The sequence below is a fragment of the Macaca nemestrina genome, chromosome 16, assembly GCF_043159975.1.
Source record: "Macaca nemestrina isolate mMacNem1 chromosome 16, mMacNem.hap1, whole genome shotgun sequence".
Lineage (NCBI taxonomy): Eukaryota > Metazoa > Chordata > Mammalia > Primates > Cercopithecidae > Macaca > Macaca nemestrina.
Genome location: NC_092140.1, coordinates 77190828 through 77217796, shown reverse-complemented (window position 1 = coordinate 77217796; position 26969 = coordinate 77190828). Strand labels below are relative to the sequence as shown.

The 26969-nt window shown below is 37.8% G+C and overlaps 1 protein-coding gene across 2 annotated transcripts in view; it reads right to left on the bottom strand.

Moving 5' to 3' along the window:
• LOC105490720 (karyopherin subunit alpha 3) overlaps positions 1 to 26969 on the bottom strand; it is a 95923-nt gene that overhangs the window by 12889 nt on the left and 56065 nt on the right. For both annotated transcript variants that reach the window (XM_011756605.2, XM_011756606.3), the window contains exons 3-10: positions 18174 to 18263; positions 17966 to 17995; positions 17827 to 17879; positions 17593 to 17688; positions 10852 to 10937; positions 9502 to 9588; positions 8980 to 9149; positions 6446 to 6490 (exon numbers count right to left, since the gene is read on the bottom strand). In XM_011756605.2, the coding sequence (XP_011754907.1) occupies positions 6446 to 6490; positions 8980 to 9149; positions 9502 to 9588; positions 10852 to 10937; positions 17593 to 17688; positions 17827 to 17879; positions 17966 to 17995; positions 18174 to 18263 (657 nt within the window). The remainder of the gene's footprint in view (positions 1 to 6445; positions 6491 to 8979; positions 9150 to 9501; positions 9589 to 10851; positions 10938 to 17592; positions 17689 to 17826; positions 17880 to 17965; positions 17996 to 18173; positions 18264 to 26969) is intronic.

Below are 26969 nucleotides of genomic sequence, written 5' to 3'. Positions count from 1 at the left end.
AAAAAATACACAAAAAAACAAAAAAACCCAACAACAAAATTTCTATTTTTTCTTTTTGAGACGGTCTCACTCTGTCACCCTGACTGGGGTGTAGGGGCGAAATCTTGGCTCGCTGCAACCTCTGCCTCCTGAGTTCAAGTGATTCTCCTGCCTCAGCCTCCTGTGTAGCTGGGATTACAGGCGCGCGCCATCACACCCAGCTAATTTTTGTGTTTTTAGTAGAAATGAGGTTTTACCATGTTGGCCAGGCTGGTCTCAAACTCCTGACCTCAGGTGATCCGCCCACCTCAGCCTCCCAAAGTGCTGGAATTACAGGCATGAGCCAAAATGCCTGGACTAAACTCAACAAAATTTCTAAAAAGTTAAAACAAAAATGCCACACATCAGAATCTATGAGGTTTATTTAAAACAGTGATTAAAGGAAAATTCACAGCCTTAAAAATTTATACAAATGTGTCTGAACCCACAGAATGCACAATAGCAAGAGTGAATGAACCACAGTGCAAACTACGGATGTTGGGTAATTATGATGTGTCAATGAAAAATACACAATTAATGAGATAAAGAACAGAAAAATCACAGATCTAGCTAATAAACTGAAACCCTGGTTCTCTGAAACAAAACAAAACACAAAAAACTAAGAAACACAGAAAAAGTCCTACCTAATTTAATTAGAAAAGAGCAGGGAAGGGGCACAAATACACAAAATGAGAAATGATAATAACCCTTAAAATAATAAATTAGAACAAAACCCGTATAAAAACTACCCTGCACACTTTAATGCAAGTAAACGTAGATGCAGTGAAAAATTTCCTAGAACAATAGTTTATAAAAACTGACCTCCTTTAGAAAGAGTGCTTAAACAAGCCAACTTCCACATCAAAAATAAAGAAAATTATCACGAAACTAATTCCACAAAAAAGTACCAAAACCCCAAAGGATTTAAGAGGGAAACTATCAAATCTTCAAAGGTCAGACAGACTCGATGCTATATAAATTGTTCCAGAGTACAGAAAATGAAGGAACCATAACATTAACATCTAAACTTTAATAAAACAATAAAAGTATAAAACCTAATACATCAAGATGATAGCACCATTAACTAACTGTATTAATATAATTAAATTTAATATTAGTATTTGTAATTAATGTCAATTATTGCCTAATAAATTGAACAAAAGCTAAACTGCAAACCAGTATCACTTAACGTGAATGCTGATGTAAAAATCTGAAATAAAATATTAAACAGAATCACGTACTACATTAAGAAACTAACATAAAATGATCAAGTGAAATTATTCAAAGAATGCAAGGATGGGTCAATTTTTTAAAATATCATTAATATAAGTTTTAATAGTAGATTTAAGGAGAAAAATAATATAATTTTCTCTATAGACACTGAAAAATTCATCACATTTTTTTAGTGTCCTTGATAGAACACCCAAAAAAAGGAATGTATAGATATTTCTCTAACATAAAACATCTATAGTTCAGACAAAATGTAGATAGAATTAAAAAAAGATTGATGAATTTGATTATATACAAAAAGTTCACCTGGCAAAATATCATGCTCAAAGACAAAAGACAAACTAGGGAAGTATTTTAAGTATGGAAGAGAATATCTTTAATATATAAAGAACTCTTAAAACCTAAGAAAAAGACCAAAAATCCTACAGAAAAACGGACAGTAAATATGACTAGTCTGTTCGCAAAGATACAAACTAAAATGGCCCTTAAACAAACGAAATAATTGTTCAACTTCATTCATAAAAAGTAAAATGCAAAGTAAAACTGAGATACTATTTCTCACCTATCAGATGATCAAAAATTTTAAATGTGACAACACACTCTTGGCAAGGATACTGAGAAAGCCACTTTCACTTCTGAATGCACAGTAAGCTATGCATCACTGCATACACTACATAATAGATAAAGGAGTCGAAAAAGGTTGTTTAAAACTGTCAAAACAGTACAAAAGAAAAGATAAAAGAATAAAAGTTACCACTAGAACAAGAATACAAACCTTCCCAAATACCAAGGCAAAATGGCACAACCCTTACAGTAGGGAATTTGTCAGTATGCAACGAAATTACAAATGCATTCACTCTTTGACCCAGCAATCCTGCTTCTAAGAACAAACCCTGAAGATATACCTCCAATATATGAAAACACACATATATAAGTATTAGTCTTTGGTATAATACTTTTACATTTGCAAAATTCAGGAAATAGCCTAAATGCCTATCCATAATAGTGTGTTTAAATAAACTGTGTCCACAAAACAGAATCCTGTGCAAAACGACATGATGCCTTAAGATATTTCTCTATTACATGGTTACTATTATTAGCAGAAAACTATTTTTTTTTCTAGCTAATAATGAAATTGTAGACTGAGATCAATTAACCGTTTTCAGTGGGGACTCCATGACAATATCTCAAAGGCTGGGAGAAGGTAAGCTACAGCTGGGTCTTAGGCACCCTGAAACTGCAGATACTTGTAGTCTCTAATTTTTTATTTTTAGAGATGGGGTCCCAGTATGTTGCCTAGGCTGGACTTGAACTCCTGGGCTCAAGCGATTTTCTTGCCTTTGAGCTATATTAGCCTTTGAGCTATCAACCCAAAATAAAAATTTGACCATTTATTCTCTGGCTCCTTATCTGCTACATAAAAAGGATATGTAGTTCTTTAGACAAGACTATACGACCTAGAACCTATTAAATCTCTGCCTTTTTTTCCCCCACTCTTTGTTCCATAGTTTATGCTTCTATCACACTACTTAATTTAATTATTATTATTATTTTTAACACAGCATCTCGCTCTGTTGCCCAGGAGGGAATGCAGTGGCAAGATCTTGGTTCACTGCAACCTCCACCTCCCTGACTCAAACGATTCGCCTGCCTCAGCCTCCCGAGTAGCTGGGATTACAGGCACGCGTTACGATGCCCAGCTAATTTTCGTATTTTTAGTAGAGACAGGGTTTTGCTATGTTGGCCAGGCTGGTCTCAAACTTTTGACCTCAAGTGATCCGCCCGCCTCAGCCTTCCAAAGTGCTAGGATTACAAACGGGAGCCACCATGCCCAGCCATCATCACACTACTTTTAAAAACTCCTTTGTTGGTTCTTCTTCCCTTGCTGCCATTGCTGAAATGCAGGGAATTCCTCAGTTACATTTTTAGCCCTCCTTCCAAAATACAGCCTCCCCCAGGCAATCTCATTCAATGCCCAGGTTTTCATCAATCCCTTAAATACTGACTAATCCAAAATCTGTATTGTCTTTTGCTTTTGCAAAATACCACCACTGAGGAACAAGTTCCAAGTTCTACTCTATTTCTTAACACTCAAAGTTTTTTCTCCCCTAACCATTCCTACCATTGCAATTTAGTAAGAGCCCATGCCTTCATCGATTTCCCTAAACCTATTATGATAGCAAAATACATCTACCTACATTCAAACTTACCCCCCTCCAAACCTTCCATACCTTTTATGTGTTATTTATCTGTTACAGATAATTTTATCTGTATAAAACAGAAATATCATTTCACAATTTAAAAAATATACAATGACTCTGTACTCGTTACAAGATAAACTTAAAACTATTTAATATAGAATAAAAAACTCATATAAAAAATAAGCAGCGAGTGGTGGTATACACTGTAATCCCAGCTACTGGAGAGGCTGAGGCAGGAGAATCCCTTGAACCCGGGAGGCGGAGGTTGCAGTGAGCCTAGATTGCGCCACTGCACTCCAGCCTAGGTGATAGAGCGAGACTCCATCTTGGAAAAAAAAAAAAGAATCAAAGACTCTGCAAATCAACTCCTTAGCAAATATATTAGGTTATTATCTACCTGTATTCTCTTAAACCTCCATGTATTCTTGAGTCCTTAGTATCTTCCCCCATGTTCTTGAAATGACTTTCTCTCAACCTGTCAAGATCCTATTCATCCTAGGTATATGATGTGAGACAAATTACTTAAGTACCTCTGCTTCTCTTACAACGTTTGTAGATGATGGAGATAATGAGAGTACCAATCTCACAAGACTTTTGTAAGAATTAAATGGGTTAACATATCAAAAGTGGTTAAAACAGTGCCTGGCTGATTTTAAACTCAAAAAATGCTAACTATGAACACTATAATCTTTGGCTCTGGCCCCACTTTTGTCTCCTTATAATGCTCGTCTCAAATGTTACTTTGTCAATGAAGCTTTCTGCTTCACCAGACAAAATTGTCTGTGATTCCATAATACAGCACTTTTGTCATTCCTCTATCGTACTTTTTTTCTTGTTGGCTTTCATACCATGTTTTGTGTTTAAGTGCTCATGGTATGATTTTTTTTTTTTTTTTTTTTTTTTTCACTGTGAGCCTATGGATTATACTGAATATGTGATCATGGTATGAAAAAGCACAGGCCTTGGACCTGGCTTCAGTTCTCAGGTATGGCTCTCATTCGTTGTATGACTTTAGAAAGATTATTTAACTTCACTGGGTTTCAATCTCTGTATTTGTAAAATAGAATAAAACTTATCTTACAGCCGGGCGCAGTGGCTCAAGCCTGTAATCCCAGCACTTTGGGAGGCCGAGATGGGCGGATCACGAGGTCAGGAGATCAAGACCATCCTGGCTAACACGGTGAAACCCCGTCTCTACTAAGAAATACAAAAAATAGCCGGGCGAGGTGGCAGCGCCTGTAGTCCCAGCTACTCGGGAGGCTGAGGCCAGAGAATGGCGTGAGCCCGGGAGGCGGAGCTTGCAGTGAGCTGAGATCCGGCCACTGCACTCCAGCCTGGGCTACAGAGTGAGACTCCGTCTCAAAAAAAAAAAAAAAAAAAAAAAAAAAACTTATCTTACAAGGATACTGGTAAGATAAAAGGAGACTACAGAAAGAGATCCAGCAGAGCAATTTCTTGACATAAGTTCTTTCCTTTTACTCTTTTTACGTTTTTAATGTTAAGGTCTTAGAAGGCACGGTCTCTTTATGTGTTATCACTGAGTATACAATTCATGGCACAATTTTGGCTTTAAGTGGAACAATTTGTGAGTGTTTGCTAAACTTGACCAATGTATCCGTAACTACAGTACACTGGCACTTTAATACCCCAGTTTTCACATAAACACAACCAACAGATGGTGAAAGCTTTTATTTGCCTATAATTAATTCTGTAATGTTCTGGGGGAAAGTCCTGAGGCAAACAGCAGATATTTTGCCTATTCCCCTTTTAATCTTCGCTGTCAGAAAGCTTACAACTAAACTTTCAACAGCAACAACTAAACTTCTGTATAAATTTTACTTTTCCTTTACAGATATTATATGTCTTTTGTTAAGTTACTTTATATTCATTTTGGAAATAAGACAGCATATAAACATGTTTTAACTTCATTTTAATGACATTAGGCTGTGTCAAACATGAAGTGACTTTAGCTACCTTTAAAAGATTCCATCCCAAGAGCTTAAAATCTGCAAATGAGCTAATGTGATAGAATTTTTATATATAAATTATATTGCCTTGTGAGAAATGTAAGCAAAGATGTATTTTCTTCATCCCAATGATAAATTACACACAATTCACAATTCTGCCACACATATACACATATGTATGTACATGTTACGTGTATGTGAATAAAGATAAGATTACCAAAACACAAATATACAACAAATCAGAAAGAGATATTAGTTAGAATAACAGAAACTGGATCAACACTAGTCACCAAAAGGTATCCACTGTTTTACTCCATGGAAGAGTAACAATTTACCTTACTGGTTTAGGAGAATTTTCTGATTGCCTAGATAGTATCAAACTTGCCAGAATGTAGACAGTAAATGCTTCACTAAATCTGAATATAATGAAAAAAAAAATCATCTAAAAATGCCTTGCATTTAAAACTATATATTCTTCAATACTATATCTAAAAAGGTTGTAGCATAAAAAGGCAGCATGGTTTTGTGACAAGTACCCAAGATCTGTTATGAGAAGACTTCAGTTTGAATATTGACTCTGACCCTTACTAGCTCTTCCACTTTAGATAAGTCATTTAACCTCTCTCTGAGAGTCCATTTCTTCTTATTATATAAAAGGGCGGGGCAGGGGTGGGATGGGATAATATCTAGCCTACCTGTTGTAAGAACCAGTGAGATTTTTTTAAAAAGTAAGGTGCTTCATGAGGTTTTACTGCTTTACAAATATTAATGCTTAAAAACACTACTTAATAATGACAGAAATAAACTACATATGCAGTAGTTTCTCAAAAGTGAGCATTTTTGCTGTATGGCTATTACCACTTACAGATTTAAGCTATAAACCTAATTTAAGCTTAACCCTATTTCTGAAAACTGTATCTACATTGTAGAAACTCGACAAGTTGATAAAATGTATGCTGACACTTATATAAAAACCCTTTCAGTCCTATCAAGAGCAAAATCCCACATTTAAGCTGCTTCTTAACTTACGTTTATATCCGTATGGTATATGAGGACACATAAAGCTGGCAAAATCTGAGGAAAGAAGATAAACAATAATTAACATTAGTTAATAAATATGTCTAAAAATAAACAACTTTGACATAAAAAGCAGGTAAATAAGGTTTGTAGAGCGAGAAAGACAATGTTAAATTTGTCTGAAAATCTTTTAGGAAAAAGAAAATCTGATAAATTCAATCTAAAAAAACCAAAAACATATTTCAAATGTTAAACTGAAATATGTTCAATTAACAAGTTAAAACATGCAAATAAATCTGGTAGAAGTTAATGTACCTTAAAAGAAAAACATTTGTTTTTAATAAGCTTCTTTATGACATAAAATGTCAAGTGGAAAAAAAGGAGATGCAAGTATACAGTTACAGCTATTTAAGAAAAGCCACACTTAAAACTGCCATAATTGTCTCACTTACCTGCTTAAAGTAAAAATACGATTTTATTTAATAAGCTACTTAAGTCAAATTAAAGTTTTCAACTCAGTTTTAGTCAAGAAAATTCGAACCAGTACAAAGTACAAAGCTTTGCTTGTTGAATTCAGGCCCCTAAGATCTCTTTTTAAAATCTGGGTGAAACGGAGCAGGGGGGTGGTAGGAAATCACACAAAATACCTTTGCACAGCAACAAAAAGTAGCAGGTGCTACAGAAAGATGTCCATTTTAAAGATACACAGTTGCCTAAGTGTGGTGGCTCACGCTTGTAATCCCACCACTTTGGGAAGGCGAGGTGGATGGACTGCTTGATGCCAGGAGTTCAAGACCAGCCTGGCCAACATGGTGAAAACCCAACTCTACTAAAAATACAAAAATTAGCCTGGCATGGTGGCACATGCCTGAGACATGAGAATCGCTTGTACTCGGGAGGTGGAGGTTGCAGTGGGCAAAGATTGTGCCACTGCACTCCAGCCTGGGAAATATAGCGAGACTGTCTCAAAAAAAAGAAAAAAAAAAAGAGATAATACAGTCAACAGTGAATAAAGGTTATGTAGGGTTTTTTAAATAATGCAAAGTACTCGGATCTGTTTACATATCAAACGTAAATAAAAAAGTTTTTGCTTTAACTAGTAGATTTAACAAAAGATACGTCAATTTTTTTTTTTTTTTTTTTTTTTTTTGAGACGGAGTCTCACTGTGTCGCCCAGGCTGGAGTGCAGTGGCACGATCTCTGCTCACTGCAAGCTCCACCTCCCGGGTTCACGCCATTCTCTTGCCTCAGCCTCCCGAGAAGCGGGGACTACAGGTGCCCGACACCACGCCCGGCTAATTTTTTTTCCATTTTTAGTAGAGACAGAGTTTCACCATGTTCGCCAGGATGGTCTCGATCTCCTAACCTCGTGATCCACCCGCCTCGTCCTCCCAAAGTGCTGGGATTACAGGCATGAGCCACCACGCCCGGCCAATATGTCACATTTTTAATAACTCCAATTTTATCAGAAATAAATTGGAATTAAGCCGGGGGTGGTGGCTTACGCCTGTAATCCCAGCACTTTGGGATTGGAGTTAGGCCAGGGGCGGTGGCTGACGCCTGTAATCTCAGCGCTTTGGGAGGGTGAAGTGAGCAGATCACTTCAGGTCAGGAGTTCAAGACCAGCCTAGCCAACACAGTGAAACCCCATCTCTATTGAAAATACAAAAACTAGCCGGGTGTGGTGGTGCTGGCCTGTAATCCCAGCTACTCAGGAGGCTGAGGCAGAAGACTTGCTTGAACCCAGGAGGTGGAGGCTGCAGTGAGCTGAGATCACGCCACTGCACTCCAGCCTGGCAACAGAACAAGAATGTCTCAAAAAAAGAAGAAGAAAAAAAATCAATTGGACTTAAAGCAAACTCATTCAAGAACATTTGCATGTAAGTATACTAGTTTTGCCTGTAGCAACCCCCTTTTATAGCTTTAAACCAACAATGCAATACAGTAATAAAACTTTGAGACTGTTTTCCTTTTGTATTTTTCTCTCTGAATTTTTTATATTTTCTTTTTATGAAGATAATCAATTAAAAAATAAGCATAGGATGAATGGACCTTCTTTTAGTTAGACACTCAACTTTTATTTCATAGGGGTCAGTAACTAAATACAGTATGTTACTTTAAAAATCTCACACCGGGTGTGGTGGCTCACGCCTGTAATCCCAGCACTTTGGGAGGACGAGGCAGGCGGATCACGAGGTCAGGAGATCGAGACCATCCTGGCTAACATGGTGAAACCCCGTCTCTACTAAAAATACAAAAAAATTAGCCAGGCGTGGTGGCGGGCACCTGTAGTCCCAGCTTCTCAGGAGGCTGAGGCAGGAGAATGGCATGAACCTGGGAGGTGGAGCTTGCCATGAGCCAAGATCACGCCACTGCACTCCAGCCTGGGCAACAGAGCAAGATTCCGTCTCAAAAAAAAAAAACCCAAAAAAAACTCACACCTGCAATGAAATCAGTATATGTGTTATTCTGTCCCCTGTAAATGAATTCCTGAAGTACAAACATAGGGAAAATATACCATCTGGCCTTTACAATTCTTCATTTACCTCCTGAACTGTCTCCATAGGCGGTGGGGGATCCTTATTCCTGCAGAGATTGACAATGACCCATGTGACGTTCCGAAGGAAGGTGATGGGAATGGAGGGATTGATGAAGGACAGAAGAGGTTTGACAACTCCCAGTGATATGACATAATCTCTACATTGAGGACCATCACCTACAGAAATGAAAATTGTATTTAAAAAAAACTTACATTCAGGATGAGAAAGTCTGAAATGTATGCAATGGCTCATGTGGGAACACTGACGTTCTATGTTTCCTCACCATTAGTCAAAGGCATCAAATGTTGTTTCTCCAGATTTTGATTTGGGGAACATAAATTTAACCTACCAATGCTAACAGCAAATTGTATATCCTTTTCAAAGAGTATCATCTTAAGTTAGTACTTATGAAGCAAGAAGAGAGTCAACCCACATTAAATTCAGAGGAAACATAGTATGTAATGGCTATGCCAATGTAGGAAAAAAGTTAATTTAGATTCTTAACAGGATTCCTTTCAAACCACTTACCTATAATGTTTCCCAAAGCCCATACTGCTTGTTCACAAACATTCTGATGTGGTGAATGAAGAAGTCTCAGAAAAAGAGGTACTGCATCTGTTATAAAGAAAAACTAATATTTATACTAGCAACATGTTGAAGAGTTTATAGATTTCAGCTCAAAGAAATTGATCAAATACAGAGCCCGGCATATTGTAGCTGCCCAATTATAGTTTGCTGGAAGAACAAATGTGGCAAATATCTTTACCCTAAAAATAATCAATTTCAGTATTTTCCCCTAGTAATATTTAAGTAGTTTTTTTTTTTTTTTTTTGCTGTATCTGTGTATTACTCCTGGGTTCACGTCATTCTGCCGCCTCAGCCTCCCAAGCAGCTGGGACTACAGGCGCCCGACACCACGCCCGGCTAATTTTGTTTTTGTAGTTTTAGTAGAGACAGGGTTTCACTGTGTTAGCAAGGATGGTCTCGATCTCCTAACCTCGTGATCCACCCGCCTTGGCCTCCCAAAGTGCTGGGATTACAGGGGTGAGCCATGGCGCCCGGCCTTTGTTTGTTTTTGAGACAGGGTCTCACTCTGTCGCCTAGGCTGGAATGCAGTGTGCAATCTCGGCTCACAGAAACCTCTGCCTCCTGGGCTCAAGTGAACCTCTCGCCTCTGTCTCCTGAATAGCTGGGGCTATAGGCACACGCGCCACCATGCAAAGCTAATTTTTTAATATTTTGTAGAGACACGATTTTGTCATGTCACCTAGGCTGTTCTTGAACTCCTGAACTCAAGTGATCTGCTTGCCTTAGCTTCCCAAAGTGCTGGGAGTAGAGGCATGAGCCATCTGTGGGTCTGGTGAGAATGGTATTCTCAATACTTGATTCAATGTAACTTAGTGCCATATCACATGCTACTTAAAATCACCTTGATTACCACACCTAAAGTTAGCTAAGTGTCCCATACTATAAGAAACAACATACGTGGTGATATCTAGTACTTTTCTAAAGAGCTTGTGTCAGTTTCATTTAACAATAATTATTAGCCCACCTTGAGGAAAGTAAAATTTAAAATGTCATAAGCTATAAGGCAGAAGCCATTCAGCATCCTGAAGATATCAGAAATGGAAATTTAAAATCCTGTTATCACAGCATGATGTCTACTCCAAAAGATAAAACTCTACTCTTCTTTTAGTAACCACAATTAAAATTTTTTCATGATAGATTAATAATGGCTATGAAAAAGATATTGGTCACCAAAAGTAACTTATAAAAGTCATCATTTAAAAAATATTACAAGATAAAATTTATTACAAAATTCTACTTCCTTGCCATCATTAAAAAATAAAAAGTTCAGACAATAAGGAATTTACTTACTAGACTGCACAACAGCTTGAGTCTGTGCAGAAGTTCCTGATGCTATGTTAGTTAATGCCCAAGCAGCTTCAAACTGTAATGAAGGACTGTAAAAAAAAAACAGTAAAACATCTTTTTAGACACTAACTACCACTTAAATTCATGACTCTTAAGACTGATATGATATGGCTATCCTTTGCCTTGTCCTTGAATTTCACCTTGTTATAATCCAACTGCCTGCTAGCCATCTCTACTTTTGTTTTTGTTTTTTTGAGATGGAGTCTCGCTCTGTCACCCAGGCGGGAGATGCAGTGGCACATCTTGGCTCATTGCAATCTCCGCCTCTGGGGTTCAAGCAATTCTCGTCTCAGCCTCCCAAGTAGCTGGGATTAAGGTGCACACCATCACACCTGGCTCATTTTTGTACTTTTAGTAGAGATAGGGTTTCACTATGTTGGCCAGGCTGGTCCTGAATCCCTGACTTCAGGTGATCTGCCCACCTTGGCTTCCCAAAGTGCTGGGATTATAGGCAAGTGCCACTGCACACAGCAGCCATTTCTACTTTAAAAATCTCTTTGACCTCCAAAGCCTGTCACTATGAACCTGCTTCTTTATGTCCACTGGTATTATAACATTCAGCCAGTCATTATTTCCCTTGACTTTGACTTCCTCTTCAGACACATCTAATCAATATATCATGTCAATTTTACCTCTTAAACATTTCTTACATTTATATAATCACCCCTAATATCAAGTGCTAGTTGAGGCCCTAATCATCTCACTTTAACCACTATCACAGGCTCTAGGCTGGTCTTAAAGCTAGAACCCCATCTGTCTCCATTACACCATCTGCTTTACATACTAGGGATATTACAAGGCTGTATAATTTTGTTGAAAAAACAAGATCACTATATTTTTGAATAGTGATGGAAGACCTCACAAAGAAAGTGGCAACTGAACTAGCTTCTCAAAGATGCGTTTAAAAAGAAAGGCAGTGACAGCTGGAAATAAAAAAGGTATCATGCATGGAAGGATCATGATGTGTAGGAATGATAAGGATTAGATCAAGAGAGCTGAAACTAACTAAGAAGCAAATAACAGGGTGTTTGTGCATGTGTGTGTGTGTTTTAGGATGGGAGTGAGGAGTGTATTCCACAGATACGCTAAGGATGGGGCACTGCAAAGGGGAGGAAAGAAAATAATGTTCAAATAAATAGTATGCAGAATAGCTTAAAAAGGTTAAAGGCTGATGTAGGAGAGGCCTATTAAAAGACATATTGGGGTTTACACCTGTAGTCACAGTACTTTGGGAGGCTGAGGTGGGTGGATCGTTTGAGCCCAGGAGTTCGAAACCAGCCTGGGCAACACAGTGAGACCCCATCTTTACAAAAAATAAAAAATCAGCCAGATGTGGGTACACACCTGTAGTCCCAGCTACCTGGGAGGCTGGGCAGGGAAGGGGGGCGGGGAATTGTTTGAGCCTAGGAGTTTGAGGCTTCAATGAGCTGTGATTGTGTCACTGCACTTCAGTCTGGGTGACAGAGTGAAACCCTGTCTCAAAAAAGACATGAAGGAAAGACCTGTTAAAAGGAAATTATTGATATTAAGTTAGGATAGCTGAAAGAGTATAAATTCCCTTAAGTGGAATACCAAGGTTGGGGAGATTCAGTCAGCAAAAATTGAGATTAGACAAAGGTTACGGAGTTTGAAAAGTCTATAAACAGGGAAGAGAGCAAGCAAGGTTGTTAGTATCAAAAGGTTAAAGAAGTCCGGGCACGGTGGTTCACTCCTGTAATCCCAGCACTTTGGGAGGCCAAGGCGGGTGGATCACCTGAGGTTGGGAGTTCAAAACCAGCTTGGCCAACACAGCAAAAACCGTCTCTACTAAAAATACAAAAATTAGCTGGATGTGATGGTGCATGCCTATAATCCCAGCTGCTCAGGAGGCTGAGGCAGGAGAATCCCTTGAATCTGGGAGGCGGAGGTTGCAGTGAGCCGAGATTGTGCCATTGCACTCCAGTCTCGGCGACAGAGCGAGATTCTATCTCAAAAAAAAAAAAAAAAAAAAGGTTAGAGATCCAAGAACGAAAGGTTTTAAGAAGAATAAATGTCAGATATACAGCAAACAGTGAGGATGGAATATATATACAGGTTAAAAAGATAGAACATATGAGAAAACGAAGTAGCAGAGAAGAACTATGAGGTGACTTTTAAAAGTTCATTAAAGGCCGGGCACGGTGGCTCAAGCCTGTAATCCCAACACTTTGGGAGGCCGAGGCGGGCGGATCACGAGGTCAGGAGATCGAGACCATCCTGGCTAACACAATGAAACCCCGTCTCCACTAAAAATACAAAAAAATTAGCCGGGCGTGGTGGCGGCGCCTGTAGTCCCAGCTACTCGGGAGGCTGAGGCAGAAGAATGGCGGGAACCCAGGAGGCGGAGCTTGTAGTGAGCCGAGATCGCGCCACTGCACTCCAGCCTGGGCGACAGAGCGAGACTCCGCCTCAAAAAAAAAAAAAAAAAAAAAAGTTCATTAAAAATGTGTATTATGAAAAAACTCCATGGATTTCAATTTTTTTTGCACCAAAATAAACTTATACTAACTTCCTATATATGTCTGAACATGATCTAGTTTGAGGCACTAAGAGGGGTAAGGGGTAAGACATCAATTTGAAATGAGCCCCTAGGAGAAGAGCAACAGGAATCCTGCTAAAATTAAAGCAAAAACAAATATCAAATTTATGGTGAAGCTTGGGTGAAATAATGGTGAATTCACTGATGCACTTAAAAGTTTATGGGGAAAATGCCCCCAAAGAAATCAGCAGTTTACAAATGGTTAACTCCTTTCAACAAGGGACAAGTCGATGTTGAAGATGAAGTCCACAGTGGCAAACATCATCAATATCTGAGGAAAAAATTAATCTTGGTCGTGCCCTAATAGAGGATGATTGTTGATTAACAGCAGAAACAATTGCCAGTACCACAGACACCTTGATTGGTTCAGCTCACAGAATTATGACTGAAAAATTAAAGTAGAGCAAACTTTCCCCTTGATAGGTGTCAAAACCATTGTGCCCAGATAAGCTGTAGACAACAGCAGAGCATTCAATGAAAATTTTAAACCAGTGGGATCAAGGTCCTGAAGTATTTCTTCAAGGAATTGTAAGAGGAGATGAAACATGGCTTTCCCAGTATGATCCTGAAGACAAAGTAAAATCGAAGCAGGCCAGGCCAGGCGCGGTGGCTTACGCCTGTAATCCCAGCACTTTGGGAGGCCGAGGCGGGCGGATCACGAGGTCAGGAGATCGAGACCATCCTGGCTAACACAGTGAAACTCCGTCTCTATCAAAAATACAAAAAATTAGCCGGGTGTGGTGGCAGGCGCTTGTAGTCCCAGCTACTCGGGAGGCTGAGGCAGAAGAATGGCCTGAACCCGGGACGCAGAGCTTACAGTGAGCCGAGATCGCGTCACTGTACTCCAGCCTGGGTGACAGAGCAAGACTCCGTCTCAAAAAAAAAAAAAAAAAAAAAAAAAATGAAGCAAAAGTGGACTGGTCAGGAGGAAAGCTAATGACTAAAAAGTTTTTGGGGATGCTCAAGGTATTATTCTTGTTGAGCTTCTAGAGGGTCAAAGAATGATAACATCTGCTTATTACGAGAGTGTTTTGAGAAAGTCAGCCAAAGCTTTAGCAGAAAAAAGCCTGGGAGAGCTTTACTAGAGAGTCTTTCTCCACCACAATGTTTCTGCTCATTCTTCTCATCAAACAAGAGCAATTTTGCAAGAGAATCAATAGGAAATCATTAGGTATGCACCTTACAGATCTGATTTGGCATCTTGTGACTTCTTTTTGTTTCCTAATCTTAAAAAAACAAACTGTAAAGGCCATCTAGTTTTCTTCAGTTAATATCATGAAAAAGACTGCGCTGACATGGTTAAATTCCCAGGACCCTCAGTTCTTTTAAGGATAGACAATGGCTGGTAGTATCACTTACAAAAGTGTCTTGACTTTGATGGAGCTTATGTTGAGAAATCAAGTTTATATATTTTATTATCTTTTGATTCCACTTTTCCACAAACTTTTAAAATTTCCCCTGTACATGAATTCTAGCAGAAGGTAGGAAATAAGATGGTATATCAGAGGCAGAGAAGAAGTAAAAAAACCAGTAAGACCAAAAACAGTAAGATAGTATATGTTGCCTCAGACTGGAAGGAGAAAGTTATTAAGCTGGTTAGGTGGTTTGGCAAAATACTGGGAATGAGGGACTCAAATGAGAAAACGGATAAATGTAAAAAATAAAATTATAAAGCCAGAGAAAGTCTTCCAAGATGTCATGTGGAAAAAAAGAAATAGAAAAAATGAATGAGTGCAATAACAAATGGACATTTATTATAAGCCTGACATTGTGCAGAGTGCTTTTTATGTATTATTTCCATTCCTTACTATCACCTAATTTTTATAGATGAGATATCTGAAGTTCAAAAGCCACTTAATTTTCATCAACAGCAAACCCTGGATTTGAACCATAGTCAATCTGGCTCCAAAGTATATGGCCTTTTATATTATAACACAACTTCCCATGACAAATCCATAAAGTCAGATCCAAATCACGGAAAATTTTCTGTTTTTGCTTTGGGTGGCGGTTACAGAGGTCTGTGTTTTATAATTATTCATTAAGCTGTATATATTTTAGCATATTTTTCTGTATTATATATGTTATGTTTCACAGACACACCCACACAAATGAGTCTATATATAAAAGGCTGGAAAGAAAAGAAAAAAAAAAAAAAGAAGAGAAGTTGGCCACAAACAAGGGGCCCTAGGCCGGGCACAGTGGCTCACGCCTGTAATCTCCGCACTTTGGGAGGCCAAAGCAGGCGGATCACCTGAGGTCAAAAGTTCGAGACTAGCCTGGCCAACGTGGTGAAACCCCATCTCTACTAAAAATACAAAAATTAGCCACACGTATAATCCCAGCTACTCAAAGAGGCTGAGGCACAAGAATCGCTTGAACCCGGGGGGCGGACATTGCAGTGAGACAAGACTGCACCACTGCATGCTGCACTCTACCCTGGGTAACAGAGGGAGACTCTGTCTCCAAAAAAAAAAAAAAAGAAGTGGAGGGTCCTAAAGGTAGAAGTAGAGAGGACTTATTTTATTTATTTATTTATTTTTATCTATTTATTTTTTTGAGACAGAGTCTCACTCTGTCATCCAGGCTAGAGTGCAGGGGTGCCATCTTGGCTCACTGCAAGCTCCACCTCCCAGGTTCACACCATTCTCCTGCCTCAGCGTCCCAAGTAGCTGGGACTACAGGTGCCCGCCACCACACCCGGCTAATTTTTTTTTTGTATTTTTCAGTAGAGATGGGGTTTCACCGTGTTAGCCAGAATGGTCTTGATCTCCTGACCTCGTGACCCCCCACCTCGGCCTCCCAAAGTGCTGGGATTACAGATGTGAGCCATCGCGCCCGGCCGAATTTATTTTATTTTTGAGTCAGGGTTGCTCTATTACCCAGGCTGGAGTGCAATGGCATGATATTGGCTCATGGCAACCTCCACATTCCAGGCTCAGACGATCCTCCCACCTCAGCCTCCCAAGTAGATGGGACTACAGGCATGTGCCACAATGCCTGGCTAATTTTCGTGGGGTTTTTTGTTTGTTTGTTTGTTTTCCTTTTTGTTTTTTTGGTAGAGCTGGGATTTTGCCACATTGCCCAGGCTGGTCTCGAACTCCTGGACTCAAGCAATCCACCCACTCTGGCCTCCCAAAGTGCTGGGATTACAGGCCTGAGCTACCACCCCCGGCCAGAATTTATTTTTTTCAACAGCTAAAATAAAACTTACGTTTACTTAAATAAACACTGTTACAGAAAACAAACATGATAGTATTTTAAAAAGTGTTAAGGGCCTGGGGGTGGAGAATGGGAGAGGTTGTGGCACACAACGAAAGCAAATGGTATTTTTAAATACTAAAAACCCTTAGTGGCAACATTTATATACCACTATTCTTATCTAGCCAACTGAAAATTCCTTGGACAACATTTAGCAAAATATCCCAAGTTTCAGTCTAGATGCTCTTAAATGCAAAAAAAGCATTTGTTTTAATATATTTGGAGTTCAAACTTATATTCTCCCCAGTTAATCCAAATTAATGAAGTTTAAGGCACAGCACTGAGATATCACTAAACAAAAATGGAAATAGGACCAGTTCCTCAAAATATGCCACTGAGTTTTACTTCTTCTCTTCTGGGTAACTATAACCTGTCCCCTTATTCTTAATTTGCAGACAAAAAGTCTGACAACTTATCATGGATGAAGTTCTGTTAAAGACAACACAGAGGATCAGTAATCAGGTGGAAGATTCCCAGGGTAAGAAAGAGCCACTTAGTTCTGGAAACCATTCACGTTGACTTAGTCACGAGGTTAATCTATATATAGACTCATAAGCAAAGAGTGACTCAAACATTATTTGGGTTGTTTTAAAATATTACTAATAAAAAATCCTAACAAAGACTATAAATATTTGAGATAAAGCAGGCAATAAACAGACAAAAATTTCCTAGAAAACATAGACATCCTTCAGAAACGAAAGCGAGAAGCGCTCTGGGTCTGCTAAATATGATCACAGAATAAGAAAATTAAATTAAAATATATGACAACTATCATAAGCACAAAACCAAACTGACTCACTGGTTAAATAATAATCCAAACTTTTAAATTAACTGAAAAAAACTGAATAGGGAGTCAAATCCATACTTACTTATCATCCCTTTCTAGACATTTGACTAGAATTGGTAAAATCCCAGATTTTATTAAGTCATCAATCGGTGGATTTCTGTCACTGGATAACAGTTTTCTAGGAAAATAAATATAAGAAATTAATTGCTATAATTTTCAAACTGTGAAAAGAAATAACAACGTATTAACTTCTAGACCATCAGGTAACATGACTGAGGAATGACACAATTCTCTCTCTGGACAAAGTAGTATTTACCTTGCTGCCTGGACAGCACTCAATTGGACCACTGGGTTGTCACTTGTGGCATTCTGCAATACCAAATGTAAATTTCAGAAATGAAAAAAAAATCAATTTCAAAATACTTCAAAATGAGAATATTAAATTAATAACATACCTGCAATATAGCTTCTAGTGTTACATTTTGCTTAAAAAGAAAAAAAAAACATAGTTCAGCAGAGCTTATTAGCAAAATCACATTCATTAAATAGTGTACCTGATAAAGTTAATATACTTATTATAAAGTTGGTGTTATATTAAAAATGAAGTTCTCACAGTTACTATAAAAATTATTTTAAAGTCACTATAAAAACATGGTAACTTACTGCTTTAAAATCAGCATCAACATCTGAATCTTCTAGACTTTCTTCTTGGGGAACATTTCTCTTTTTCAATAAGTGTTCATCTCTTTTGTTCTGAAAGGCAACCAATAAATGCTTAAGAAGTCATAAGGACTGCTGTTAATGAAAAATCCATTAAAACGACTTCAACTTTATTAGGCAATTATGAAACAAATACTGAACACATAAGGATAATATGAATTAAATGTGCATACTGCAAACCAATGACAAGGGTCACATTCTGGCTTTGGTAACAAAATTACCTGGCTTGCTTTTACACACATACTTCATTAAGCACCCACTGTGGTTTTTTTTTTTTGGAGACAAGAGTCTTACTCTGTCACCCAGTCTGGAGTGCAGTGGCACAATCTTAGCTCACTTCCAACCTCTGCTTCCCGGGTTCAGGTGATTCTCATGCCTCAACCTCCTGAGTAGCTGGGATTACAGTCGTGTGCCACCACACCTGGCTAATTTTTATATTTTTAGTAGAGATGCATTTTTGCCACGTTGGCCAGAATGATCTCAAACTCCTGGCCTCAAGTGATCTGCCTGCCTCCAGCTTCCCAAAGTGCTGGGATTATAGGCATGAGCACTGGCTAGCACCAACTGTTTTGGCCATGTTGGTGTGCCTCCTAATCTCTAGGAAAGATTTAAATTTGGAGATGCAATATTATTACAAAGTCTAGCAAATATATTTCAACTGGCATGCTAGTTTTCATTTACTTATGGCTAATGGTTACCTGCAGCAGTTTATTAAGAAACCACCTTAATGGGAAGAGCCCAATGCTCAAATGTTGAGGTTTGCATATGCTTGCTAGGTGTGGGGAGTAGGAAGAATTCATGAACATAAATGCTGCCTACCTGCCATCATCTCAGATTTAAACTCTTGCTATCTGGCTTTTACAAACAAAAATTCTCTATTAGCAAATCAATTTCCAAATTTCACTGAACTTCAATTGTTTGTTACGGTAACCTGTGCCATTTTACACATGTAGCTGTGAATAAATCACCGATTTTCTCTAAGTTTTTAGTTTTTCTATAGAATTAAAACAAGTTACATCAAGAGACCAAATAATGTCTAACATCCTTTTCAATTTAAAATTTCAAAAGGCATACTTCTAATGTTTGCTATATTTACAAGGTATTTCATTATAACAAAGTTACTGAAGAGACATTACTATTGATGTTAAAATTCAGATAAACTAGAAAATAAGATTCAGATACTTATTTCTATACGTATATAGAAACATGCTTATCCGCATGCCAATTTTTGTGCTGGGTATAAGCAAGCACAATTAAATAAACTGGTGTCTATATATGTCAATCAATAGTAGTTTACCAATTTCCACTTGTATAAGCATACTTCTTTAGTAACTTAACCAATGCTAAAATATTTTTAAATTAAAGCATCTCACATTATATAATCTCACATTATAAGCATCTCATTATATATATATGTGTGTGTGTGTGTATATATATATTCAAATCCATGCAGTGATATTTTACATGGTTTCAAGTGGCTTCCCACAGAATATTCATTAAAGTGGGAAAACTTGGCAGACAGCATTCTTGACCAAATGACAAAAGGTGTCACTATCAGTGAAGAACAAATCAACACTATGTGCCTCCTGGGGTCTGGTGTACTAATAAAACAAAACTTCTGTGGTATTCCTAACATAAATAACCTGAGAAATGCCAGAAAAACCCAAGTCTGTCATTCTACCAAAAAAAAAATAGCCCTATATTCTTCAAAAATGTAGTCATGAAAGATAAAGACTGAGGAAGAGTTCCAGATTGAAGGAGACTAAAGAAACATGACAACTAAATGCCATGTCTGATCTTGGCTTGGATCTTGGATTTATAAAGGACATAACTGGGAACCATATGCAAAATCTAAATTGGTTCTATGGATTGAATGGCAGATTTTTACCTAAGTTAGTTTGACAAGTGTACTGTGCTTATAAGTTGTTGTATTAAGGGAATTAAAGCATGATGCTTGCAATTTAACTGGTTCAAGGAAAAAAATGTATACAAAGATAATAATGCAAATATGAAAAATGCTAGGGAACCTGGGTGCTGAGTGAAGGGTATATGATGTTTCTATACTATTCTCACAACTTTGAACTTCAAACTACAAATCTGAAATTGCATAAAATTAAAAAAAAATTACAGTTACACTCTATGGTTTGTAATATATATAGAAATGTTTAACATCTCTTGGATTTAATCCATTTAAAAAGTTTTAACAAAGTTTATTGACAAGTTAACCCCCAACCCCAAATGATTTTAACACTGATTCCGTTCTATTTTCATTCTTTGACTCTATTTTCCTCTTTTCCAGAGCTTGATCAATCAAGCTTCCAGAGGTCTTTAAGGAATCTTACTCCCTCTATTCCTCCTTTCCAAGTATTTCTGGAATAGAAGAAATATAAAGCATAAATACAACTAAAGTTTCCTACATATACAGATCTCCAATCTGGGGATAGCATTTTATCATTATATAGGATGTGTACTGTCTTTTTTGGTAGATACCCTTTATTGGGCAAGGCAACTCCTTTCTATTCCTAACTTGCTAATAACTTTTTTCTTTATAAGCCATGAATGAGTGCTTAATTTCATCAAATTGTGCTTCTTTCCATATATTGAAATGGATATTATGTTTCCACTTTCATCTGTAAATATGGTAAATTAAATGACTTTCTAATATTAAACTATCCCTGCAAGTCTTGGAAACTTTATTAGAATTTTTTAAAAAATATTCATTCCTGAAATCAATTTGTTAATATTTTATTTAGGATTTTTTTCCTCAATATTCCTAAGTGAAACTGGCTAAAAAGTATCTTTTCTCAGACTGTCTTGTTCTGTTGCTTGGGATCATGGTTTTGCTAGCTTCATAAAATGAGTTGGGAAGTGTTCCCTCTTTAACTTCTCTGAAATCATTTAATAAGGCTGGAATTATCTGTTCCTTCAATGTCTGCCAGAGTTCCACCTGTAAGACTACCTTTTCTTTTACAGGATGGTGAGAGAGGTTAAATTTTTAGCTGTATTAATTTGATTTTTTTTTTTTTTTTGAGAGAGAATTTTGCTCTCGTTCCCCAGGCTCGAGTGCGACGGCGCAATCTCGGCTCACCACAACCTCCACCTCCCGGGTTCAAATGATTCTCCTGCCTCAGCCTCCGAAGTAGCTGTTACAGGCATGTGCCACCACACCCGGCTAATTTTGTATTTTTAGTAGAGACAGGGTTTCTCCATGTTGGTCAGGCTGGTCTCGAACTCCTGACCTCAGGTGATCTGCCCACCTCAGCCTCTCAGAGTGCTGGGATTACAGGAGTGAGCCACCACGCCTAGCCTCTTTGATTTTTTTTTTTTTTTAAAGATCTATTCAGGTTATCTTCTTGAGTCAGCTGGGTAAATTAATTTTTTCTACTAGGAAATTGCCTACTTCACATAAGTCTCCAAATTTATTTGCATAAGTTTTTTGCTTGCTTGTTTTTTGTTTTTGAGACAGAGTCTCACTCTGTCGTCCAGGATGGAGTACAGTGGCACGATCTTGGCTCACTGCAACCTCCGCCTCCCAGATTCAAGCGATTCTCCTGCCTCACAGCCTCATTAAGTAGCTGGGATTAAAGGCGAGCACCACCATGCCCGGCTCATTTTTGTATTTTTAGAAGAGACAGGGTTTCACCATGTTGTCCAGGCGGGTCTCGAACTCCTGGCCTCAAGTGATCCGCCTGCCTTGGCCTCCCAAAGTGGTGGGATTACAGGCGTGAGCCACTGCGCCTTGCCTATTTGCGTAAGTTTGCTCATACTTAAATTGTAGGTTGTCTGCAAAAATGGCAGTAATTCCCCTTCCCATATCCAGTCCCGCACTGACTGTAGGCATGGTCGTGTGACTTACTTTGGCAATGGGACGTTAAGCAAACAGACTCGAAAAGTGCTTACACGTCAGGGACAGGTTCTCTTTTGCTACTTTTTTCCTGAAACCATCCTGTGAACACTGAGCCATGGAGAATGAGACTGCGTGGACAACAACCAAGTCCCAGCCAAGTTACCTGAGACCATGCTAGATCATCTAGTCACCAATCAACCCTGTGAGCTGACCAGAGACAATAAGGGAAGCCTGCAGAAAACAGCTGAACTGGCCTATGCCAGAAAACCCACTCCGCCAACCCATAAAACTGTTAGCTCAATAAAATGGCTATTGTTTTAAGGTACATAGTTTGGAGTGGTGTATTACGCAGCAAAAAACTAGCTGATGCACTCATGTTTTTAAATTTATGCTGTATTTAAATTAATATGACTTCTAAAATTCCTAGTATTTTGTTGTTGTTCCTTCTCTCTACTTGCTATAAATTTGTCTCCTGAATTACCACTTTAACTGTATTCTACAGGTTCTGACATGTAATAGTTTTCCTACTGTTCATTTTTAGGCATTCTTAGATTCCATTAAGATTTCTTTGATGCTCAATATATTCAATATATTCAGACGTACTTTAAAACATGAGGTTTTTGTAACTGTCTTATTCTAATTATATTGTGGTCAGAGAACACGTATGTACAACACACTGAAATTAGCTGACACCTGCTTTATACTAGAAGCTCCCAAACTTTCTCAGTCCACGGTGTAGGCCAAAGTACTCATTTGGGAAAAAGAAAAGAAAAACAAATAAATTGAAAGAAAAAATTATTTCACTCTTAGATAAAATAATTGGAGAAAGGAACGTAGTGTTATTTAAGTGTTTAAACTGTGGACTATCTCAAGATCTAAGTCTGTGGTGTCTGAAAGATGTCACTGTATTTCTCTCAAAATTAAAATATCCCAAAGACCCTTTCAGGTCACTGTGGAGCCCCATGTTACCTCAGCGCAGAGTTTGGAAACTATAGCTTATTCTACCATAAAACCAGTTTCCAAATACATATGTGGTTTTACACGTGTTCATTAGTTAAAATTTGTGAATTATTCAAATTTTCTATCTCTTCTTAATTGGTGTTTATTCATTACTAAGAAGACAATCTCCCACAATGATTATGTCTTTGATGAATTTCCTCTTCTAAATTTGCAAATTTTGACTTTATATATATATATATATATATATATAGAGAGAGAGAGAGAGAGAGAGAGATTCTATTAGGCATATACTAGTTTAAAGCTATTATAGCTTCTTAATAAATTCTTTCTTTTATCAAACATTAGGTAACAACCCCTGCATGTAAATTGAAAACATCCTAACGCAGACCAAAATATCTATGGCACAAGAACCATACTTCACTTTTTTTTTTTTTAAATTTAAGATGGAGTTTTTGCTCTTGTTGCCCAGGCTGGAGTGCAATGGTGCGATCTCAGCTCACTGCAACCTACGCCTCCCGGGTTCAAGTGATTCTCCTGCCTCAGCCTCCTGAGTGCCTCCACGCCCAGCTAATTTTGTATTTTTAATAGAGATGGGGTTTCTCCATGTTGGTCAGGCTGGTCTCGAACTCCCGACCTCAGGTGATCCACCCACCTCAGCCTCCCAAAGTACTAGGATTACAGTCGTGAGCCACCGCACCCACCCCATACTTTACTCTTAACAAAAATAACTACAAGCCAAGGAAAAATAATCACTGGGCAGGTTTCTAATGGTCAGATTAATCATTAAAACCAATAACTTAAACTGTCCCTTCACTTGATACCTAGAGATTTTTACCCTCCTGAAAACTGCACTACAATAAATTCAGCATCCATAAAGGGTATACTTCTCTTTTGTCAAGTGAGAAAGAAGCTCAGGGGTTATAGGAACTTCCCTAACTTCAATACCCAACTAATCCTTAAACATACATATGGATTAGCTGGATTTCTTAAATTCCTTTAAAAATCCATTATTAATCTATTATCCATGTATGCGTGTATTTATCTAGCCCTTTTGGATCTTGTTTTCTACTAGGTTGAACCACATGAACTGTTTTGTAGGTCAAAGCAGTTAACTATGGGCAATTTCTTATAACCCAACTTAATATGTTGTTTGAGTTAGTAAGTTCTATATGTTATTAACCTGTACATAAAGTAGTTCCTTTTCATTCCCAAATTCTTCTTTCCATCTTGAAAAACTGGCTTGCAATTCTATACCTAAACTTGTGGAGCAAGTTTGATGTCACTTCTTTTAAATCTTATGAAAAGGATAATTACATTACTTATCAGCCCCCTTTCAAGCTTGAAATAAGTAATTAAATCTGTTTTTATCCAATAATACCCTAATTTTAAACCCTCATCTAGTTTAGGCTTTAGTTCCTTGGGGTTTGTTTTCTTTTTTTTTTTTTTAATTTTAGAAATAGTCCAACCCTGGTTGCATCTAAATGCTTTTAACGAGGTAGGAAAACATACTCAATGAAAATTCCCCTCAATATTAACATTTATGAAATGATATTACTGCTGCATGACTACATAGATATTCACCCATAAGTTTTATAAGTTTATGGTTTGGGCACTCTGTTCAGTGTATTACACTTTGATTGAAACTAATTTTTTAAAATAACACTATTGGTTCATCAATCATGTAAGAACTGACAGTCTAATGCATGTTTCTTTTTTCCCTGCAGGATCATTATCAAACAGCTGCTTTTTTGGATACTAACTTAGGCTTTTTTTGGTAACTGAAATTTTTATTGAGATAATTGTATATTCACACACAGTTATAAGAAATAATACGGGCCGAGTGCAGTGGCTCACGCTTGTAATCCCAGGACTTTGGGAGGCCAAGGCAGGCGGATCACAAGGTCAGGAGATGGAGACCATCCTAGCTAACACGGTGAAACCCCATCTCTACTAAAAATACAAAAAATTAGCCCAGCATGGTGGCATGTACCTGTAGTCCCAGCTACTCAGGAGGCTGAGGCAGGAGAATGGCGTGAACCTGGGAGGTGGACCTTGCAGTGAGCAGAGATGGCGCCACTGCACTCCAGCCTGGGCGACAGAGTGAGACTCTGTCTCAAACAAAAAAAGAAATAATAAGGAAAGATCCCTTGTATGCTTTGCCCAGGTTACCCCAATGGTAACACTTTGCAAAACTATATTACAACTGGGATACTGACATTGATACAATCCACTTATTTTATTCAGACCTCATTTTACATGTATTTGCGTGTGTGTATTATATCCCATACAATTTTATCACCTGTATAGATTCATGTTATCTACCACCAGAGTCAAGATGGTAAACAATTCCAAAAACACAAGATGCATGCCTCCTGACCTTTTATATGCAAAACCACATCCTTCTCATCTCTCTGACACCCTATATAACCCCGGCAACTACTAACCTGTCTTCCATTTCTAAAATTTTATCATTTCAAAAATGTTATATAAATGGGATCATACGGCATATAACCTTTTTGTGACAGAATCATAGGCCCAGCATACTTCTCTGGAGATTTATATAAACTGTCGCTTGTATCAATAACTGTTGCTTATATAATTGTTCATTTTTATTGCTGAATAGTATTTTATCATATTGATATACTGTAGACATATTACAGTATGTCTATTTACCCATTAAAGGCCATCTGTGTTGTTTCTAAGTTTTGGCCATTAAAAATAAAGTTGCTATACAGACATGCATGTACAGATCTCATATGAATATAAATTTTCCTTTCCCTGGGATACATGTCCAGACTGTAAGCACTGGGTTACACAGAGGTTTCATGTTTAGACAAAAAACTGACAAACTGTTTTCCAGAGTGACTGTACCATTTTACATTTCCACCACAAACATGAGTGATCAGTTTCTCCACATCGTTGCCAGCATTTGGTGTTGTCACTATTTATTTTAGCTGTTCTGATAGATGTGTAGTTGTGGCTTTAATCTCTATTTCCCTAATAGCTAACGATGCTGAACATCTTTTCATGTGCTTATTTAATGTATGTTCTCCTTTGAACGAAATGACTCTTCACATCTTTTTAAATTAGATTGTTTTGGTTTTTCTTACTATTGAGAGAGAGAGAGAGAGAGAGTGTGTGTGTGTAAGAGTCAGAGGTCTCACTATGTTGCCCAGGTTAGAGTGCAGTGGCTGTCCATAGGCAAGATCATAGCATACTGCAGCCTCCAACTCCTGGGCTCAAGTGTTGTTTCTGCCCCAGCCTCCTGAGTAGCTGGGAATACACGTGTATTCCTGGCTCTTACTGCTGAGTTTTGAGAGTTCATTATACGCACTAGATACTAGTCTTTTACTGGATATGTGGTTTAACAGATATTTTCTTCCAATATCTAGCTTGTCTTTTCTATCTTTTCATATGGGCTCTCACACAGCAAAATTTTTAATTTAATCAGGTCCAATTTATCAATTGTTCTTTTATGGATTAGTCTTTTGTGGTCAAATTTAACTCTTTGCCTCTCTCCAGATCTGGAAAATTCTCTATGTTTTTTCCTAAAAGTTTTATAGTTTTGTGCTTTACATTTAAGTCTATAATCCATTTTGTATTTTTGCATAAGGTGTGAAGTTTAGGCTCATCATTTTTGAAAAAGCTATCCTTCCTTCCATTGAATTGGTTTTGTAACTTTGCTATAAATCAACTGGATGTATTTGTGCAGGCATATTTCTGTGTTATATTTTCTGTTCCATTGTCTATGTCTTTCCTTCTACCAATAACACACAGTATTGATTACTATAGCTATATACTATAACCTTTCATATTAGGTGAAGTAATTTCCTCTTTTTCTTCTTTGTTAAGTTTTAGCTATTCTAGAGACTGTGTTTTTCCATACATATTTTTAAATGTTTGTCTACGTCCACAAAATATCTTGGTTGAAT